The 6784-nt window shown below is 30.9% G+C and overlaps 1 protein-coding gene across 1 annotated transcript; it reads left to right on the top strand.

The window, feature by feature from the left end:
- Positions 1–393: 393 nt before the first annotated feature.
- Positions 394–4561, top strand: LOC110106035. Its single transcript, XM_028696706.1, has 8 exons — positions 394–527; positions 601–820; positions 1007–1042; positions 3043–3064; positions 3116–3183; positions 3503–3627; positions 3733–3892; positions 4037–4561. Exons 1-8 carry the CDS (start codon positions 394–396, stop codon positions 4424–4426), a joined length of 1155 nt encoding a protein of 384 aa, XP_028552539.1. The 3' UTR covers positions 4427–4561.
- The last annotated feature ends 2223 nt before the right edge of the window (positions 4562–6784 follow it).

The following is a 6784-nucleotide window of genomic DNA, read 5'->3' as shown; positions in this document are numbered from 1 at the left end:
TATTTGGAATTGACTAAATAAATAAATTTAATGTTATTTTTTATTGAAGAAATAAAATTAAACTATTTATATTAAATATTTTGATAAAATCTTAGTTAAAATAAATATCAAATTCTTTAAATTTGTTTGAAAAATGAATAAAAATATAAAGGTTATGATGAACAGAAGAAGAGGATTACAATTAATGAACATAGGTGATAGGAAGACAATTTAATGTTCTACTCTAAACCCTAAAGAAATATATAGAGGGCATTTCTCTCATTTGATAAAGGTTGGATTACAAAATAATGAACATAAGAGGATTGGTATTACAAAATATGACACAAGCTTAGTCTCCAATAAACATATTAAAGCTTGTTGTAAGAGTTGGTGGAGAATAAAGGCAACGACTAGATGATATTAATTGGGAGGAACACGATAGCTGAAGCTGACCGCCTGGAGGAAGGGACTAGGCATCTTGCTGGTGGAGTTTGTGATTACTCTTGCGGAGGACAGCGCGTGGGCGAAAGCCCGGGGATGATGAGACGGTGGGCCCCAATTCATTAGGAAGCCTCTTTGCTGTGCTGATGAAGAATGTTGCTTGATATTGAGGTGAGCCAGCTTGGCATGGGCTGAAACTGAAGGAATGAGTGATGCTGGAGAGACGAGTAACTACAGTTTGGGACAAGATGTCTTGATCGACATGTCTATTGCCCTAGGAGGGAACACATTGTTCCAGTTGCCTCAAGAATTGCGTTCCACAGTTATAGCAGCACCAGAATGGCAGAACGTCATGCGGTCTAAATTACTCCTGACACAAATTTCGGAAGGGTGTGCAAAGGTATACAAAATTGAATAATTTTGTTAATCCTGCAAGTTGTTCGAAATTGGCTTGTTTTCTGTGACTTAATGCTATTGAGTATTAAATGATCTGTCATCTCCATTGCAATGAGCTTATATTGATTGAACAGCCAACCGTTTCCTGATAATCTTTAAAGCTCATTTTGGTGTTGTTTTTTTTTTTCAGGTCATGATGAAGAACTTGGAGCAGATTGTTTCTATGGTATTGAACTCATTTATAGATCCACATCCTCGTGTAGCGCTGGGCCTATAGAAGGCCATTGTGACAGTTGTCCACAGATTTGGGTCCTGATCTTCAAGTTCATTATCAAGCAGCAAGGTGCTGCCAGCTCTGGCCTCTGCTATGGATGATTTCCAGAATCCTCGCGTGCAGGCAAGTAGTTCCACAATGCTGTAACTGCTGTCATGTATCGTACCACATCATACGTCTTCCTAGGAACTGGGAAAAAAAAAGGTTGATAAAGCTAATTCTGATATAGCTTTGGATAAAGCTTGCAATTGCAGAGACTACGTGTTTATTTCTTTTTATTTTTTTAAAAATTTGTTATTTATTGTTATTGTTGTTTCTGTTAATTTTTTTGTAGCATTACCAATCCTCATTCTTGCTACTGTTCTTGTTAAGAGTTGCATTTGATAGCTATTTTTATTTTTTTGGTAGATACCCTTGATCATAAACTTGAACTGTATATCCATGCAATCTGCATTTCTTCATTTAAATGTTTTAAAGCTTTCCGTTTCAAATAAGATCTTTTTAAGGGCTTCCCATCACAACATTTCAGAAACTGCTTTCTTCATCACAAGATTTAGAGGATTTTACGATCTTTTTTTAATGTATCAATCTAGGAAGCTGTAAAACCATGAAACCTCTATGATTTTGCATTGTCTTTTTTTTTAAATGTCTACACATGAATCACCAAAATTAAAAGACCATATTGATGATCTAGACTTTTAGTAGGAGTCAAACATTTCAAATATAGATGTTCATATAAGAAATTTAATTGGTATCTCATTCTTTTGCATTGCACATGTATGGAGCAATGCTTTTATTATTTTATAATCTTCCGTACCGTTTTATCGCCAGTATAAATCTTGTCTCAAGGATCCAGTTGGATTCATGACAACCTCTTTATGGTTCTGATTGAGGCTAGTAAGTGTTAGAATGATTCTACAATTCCCAATGTTTGAGAATACGATATGCAGTATATTTTAACCGCTTCTAATTTTGTGGTAAGAGGATCTTTGGCTACACCTGGTTGCAGCTAAACTTGTTTGCTTGATTTCAAAGCACGTGAGAATCTAACCTATGCTTTATGTTGTGCTATTATGTACAATAAAATTTTGATATACCCTATTTTATGTTTAGTCATGTAAATTTTTTTTTTTATATTTGAAATAGTGCAGTATTTGTTATTGTGTTATCTTAATCAGGATCAAAATAAACTAGTTCAGTAATAATGTTGAGTTGTGCTTGTTGTTTATGGCAAAAGATGATTAGTTTTGAACTTGGTAGGCACGAATTAGTAGATATAGTGTTTTTTGTGGGCTTTGTGCTTAATCTATGATGTAATTAAACTTTTAATCCAAACATAGTTATGATATATTTGATATGTTTTATCATAAAGGATGGTCACAAAACAGAAAAACTCCTATGGTCATACTATTTATCCACTTGATTGAAAAGGGAAATAAGAAAGTGTATTGTCAAGGAAAGTATGTTGAATTTGAATCTAACAATGCACTGACTCGAAGTTCTAAATTGGTTTGAGATTTGGATTAGTACTGGTAAATGCCTCTTCTCATAGGCATAAAACTGTCTTGATAGACCAATTACACAAGTTTCCTATTAGTCTGACCTTTGCTCAGCAAGAACAAGTGTTGCTTCATTGTTCACAGTAATGAGTATTATTACAAGTTTTTTTTTTCAACATAGGAGTACCATTTTTTGATTCTTAATCTATTTGAGATTTTATGCATTTCTTTTTTTCTCTCTTACAGAATCACCTTACGTTTTCTTTGCCAGATTCAATTCGTGTGGTTTAAAATTTTATAATTACGATCTTTCCGGTATCATGTACTTATGTTGGAGCCTTTTTTATTCTTGTCATTTTATTGTTTGACGGCACATGCTGCTTCAGTAGTACTCAATTTCATTGAGAACTGCACTCCTGATACTTTATCACCTTACTGGGATGGAATTGTTAGCAAATTGCTTGTGTTGCTTCAGGTACCATAAAGTTTTATTTCTGTCATTTCATTTTTGATTATTGCTATTTAGGGAAGATGACCAAGTTTTTTTGGTTGTTTCATTTAGAATGGGAAGCAGATGTTGCTGATTCATCTCAGGTAAAAAAATCATTAGGGAGATTTTTTTTGTGGGGGGTATTATCTTGGACTTCCTTTGATGTTGCATATTTAAGCTGGAGCACTTCCAAAAATATTATGATGCTGTCATGCTATATCTTAAAGCTATTTTGATGAATGCCACTGACAAGGCAAATAGAACTTAATATAACACTTTCTATTAAGAAAGATGGCATCTAATAAAATAAAAATAAAATTATGGAAATATTCACTATTATCTTACAATCTTTAGATCTTTTTCATGAATCACCATTCTAATGTTTTGTTGGAGAATAATTTCTAAAATGATTGCTTGAAGCAGATTAAGAAACCAAGAAGAGAATCTTACATTGCTTTCCTGCCACCTGAGCTTTTAGAGAGAATTTTACTAGAAGCTCTTGCAACATCTCCAACACCTATCAGAGATATCAGATATTTCAAAAAAACGTAAGTATTATTTTTTAAGAAATTATCATTATTTCTTAATTAAGATTAATTTTTTTATTTATTTAACCACAAAATAATTACATATAATAGTACTGATTTATACAGATGTAAGAATTTTCATGCAATATGTTCATCAAAAAGGATAGGAAAATACATGAATGTAGAAGATTGGAGAATGTGTTGGCAAGACAAGCAAGGCTATTTAAGATTTCTTCAAACTTATGCTGAGAGTGAAAATACTAATGCTCTCTTCTTGCTTGGATTGATAAGCAATTATTTTTTCTTGAATTTTATCTACTTCTACGATTCAGTACTTATTAGCATTGAACATATATTTGTTATGGATTTATATATTTCATATCAATGTTCATTCATACAAATTTAACATGTTTGATATGTAAATTTGTAGGAGGAAATGTTTAATAGAGGAAACTATGATGTTGGTCTGCATCGCCTTCAATTGACATCAAATCAAGGAAATATTACTGCCAAATATCTTTTGGGACTTTGGTGGTTTCATGATGATTCATCTCGCTCATATGGTATCAATCTTTTGAATGAGATATCAGGTAATATACGTCAATATCGAAAACAAGCTTCCAAGATCTTCAGCAAGATGAGGTTTCAAAAATGGCCTTCATTGCCTTTTTTTCTTTGTAATGATTGGTCATGTATGTCTTTAACTATGATAGGAGATTATCCATTGCGACCTGAGGTACAAGAGGAATTTAGTTTCTGTAGCGATGTTTGTAAATGGAAAAATGAATATGAAATGTTTATATCTATGCCTCCTTGGTAGGAGTTTTTTTGTTTGACTTCTTATCTTAAATTTGAGTCATTGGATATTACAGCCTGTGTGATAGACACAATTGTAGTAATTTATCATGTAAGAGTTTCTCAAAGGACATAAAAATAGAAAAAATGTTTTGATTTATGTTTTTTAATATATATTATAATATGAAATTGTTAAAATTATTATAATTTGTGTAAAATTAATAAATTTATTTTCTTGCATTGTATGTAGTATTGCCTTTAAGTATTAATCAATTGCTTGTTTGTTTATAATTTTATTCTTTTTAATTTTAACACATTAAACTTAAGATTTATTTGCTGATAATAATATTTACTTAATTCATATATGTGCAGTGCTCTTATTCTTTTTTATAATTTGATCACAAAATTTGGTTTTGACTTTTTTTTACATGCTAAAGAACAGCAGTCATTTTAATCGCTATAGTAGAATAAGCGTGGTTAAAATCGATGTTATTTTACAGATTTGAAGTGGTTCACAAACCATCGAAGAATACATTACTAGCAAATACAAATATAATGAATTTCTAGTGGTCATTAAATCGGTGCACTTATTTCTATAGTGTTTTAATCTACTGAAATATATTAAAAAAGCTTGCTAAAGCCCTTTTTATTAGTAATATCCTGAATAATTCATATATTTTTCATTTGATTCTTTTGTTCTTGGTAATACTAAGTGTATCAGAATTTCTTCTTCCTATTTCTATCAATATTATTTTATTTTTTATTTTACTTTAAAAGTTAAAACAACAAAACAGCCTACATATCTAGTGAAGTTAGGATTTAAAATCATAGAATTAAAACTTAAATAATCTTGTTATTGCTTCTATCTAGTGAAGTTAGGATTTAAAATCAACAAAACAGCTTATATTTCTATAAATATTTTATGATAGATTTAGGGGTGGAACCCCTTTATGACTAGGGGGGCAATTGCCGGCCTCTCCCTCAAAAAAAAATATTTTTTCCATTATACTCTCATTTAGATAATTTTTAGTCTCTATTACAAGGGTTTTAAGGTAATCCCCCCCCCTAAAAATGTTAAAATATTATGGTCTTTAGGCAATGACCCCCAATATAATTAAATACTTTGTGTAGATATATTATTGTTATGAACCAAATATAAAAAGAAATAGTAAATCAAAATTTGTTTCGGGGAAGCGCCCCTAAAAACCCCTGCAGGGGTGCTGCCCCCGGAAACCCTCGCTGGGGCGCTGCCCCTTGACCCCGTGACCTGACCGGGCAGGTCGAACCCCGCCAGGGGGCGTTACTGTATATTACTTGATCTTGGAAGCTTGTTTTCGACATTGATGTATATTACCTGATATCTCTTTCAAAAGATCGATACCATATGAGTGAGATGAATCATCACGAAACTACCAAAGTCTCAAAAGATATTTGGAAGTAATATGTCCTTGATTTGATGTCAATTGAAGGCGATGCAGACCAACATCATACTTTCCTCTATTGAACATTTCCTCCTAAAAATTTACATATCAAACATGTTGAATTTGTATGAATGAACATTGATATGAAACATATATATCAATAACAGATAGATGTTCAATGCTAATAAGTACTGAATCATAGAAGCAGATAAAATAATTTCTTACCAATTCAAGCATGAAGAGAACATTAATACTTTCACTCTGAGCACAACTCATAAGAAATCCTAAATAACATTTCTTTTCTTGCCAATACATGATCCAGTGTTCTACAATCATATATTTTCCTATTCTTTTTTATGAATATGTTGCATGAAAATCCTTGCATTTATATTTAATTATCATATAATTTGTTAAATAAAATAATTGGTAGTAGAAAATTTTGGCTATACAAGTCATAGGAGGATAAAGTAATCAATTCTTAAGCTTTTCAAAAATTTTTTTAAAGCACTCATCATTATCATCATTAAACTTAGATTTCATTTGAGAAATCTTTTCGACAAAATTTTTTTGTTGCTTTTAAAAAAAAATTGTGCTAGAAAGCTGCTACAAAAAAATAGTATAAAAACTGTCACAAACAAAGCCTTAACCCATCTATCTTTATTCGGTGTTATAAATTCTTTTTTTTTATTCTAAAAAAATTATGCATTTATATAATTTTTATTTTATGAAATGAAAAAAGCTCCACTTTGAGAAAAAAAAATTGGAACACACTTCATATGCATATAATTATTTCAAGATATTATTAGTTTGTAATAAATAATTGCTCATGATATTTTCATTAAAAATATGTTTATTTTTGGTAAGATAACAGTGAGATTAATTACTATTTTTAGATAGAAATTAAGAAAAACTATCTCAATAATACACGAGATTTGGTCGTTTAATAACTTAACATATATCTC

The sequence above is a fragment of the Dendrobium catenatum genome, unplaced genomic scaffold, assembly GCF_001605985.2.
Source record: "Dendrobium catenatum unplaced genomic scaffold, ASM160598v2 fragScaff_scaffold_821, whole genome shotgun sequence".
Taxonomy (NCBI): Eukaryota; Viridiplantae; Streptophyta; class Magnoliopsida; order Asparagales; family Orchidaceae; genus Dendrobium; species Dendrobium catenatum.
Note: the sequence above shows the minus strand (reverse complement) of the source record. Positions and strands in the feature narration are given on the sequence as shown.

What these genes read in the sequence shown, in the direction of transcription:
- LOC110106035 (XM_028696706.1), top strand. Translation starts at nt 394, where the DNA reads ATGATATTAATTGGGAGGAACACGATAGCTGAAGCTGACCGCCTGGAG. An exon ending in TTTCGGAAGGGTGTGCAAAG is followed by an intron (nt 821 to 1,006) that starts GTATACAAAATT and finishes TTTTTTTTTCAG; the next exon opens with GTCATGATGAAGAACTTGGA. An exon ending in CTCTCTTCTTGCTTGGATTG is followed by an intron (nt 3,893 to 4,036) that starts ATAAGCAATTAT and finishes GTAAATTTGTAG; the next exon opens with GAGGAAATGTTTAATAGAGG.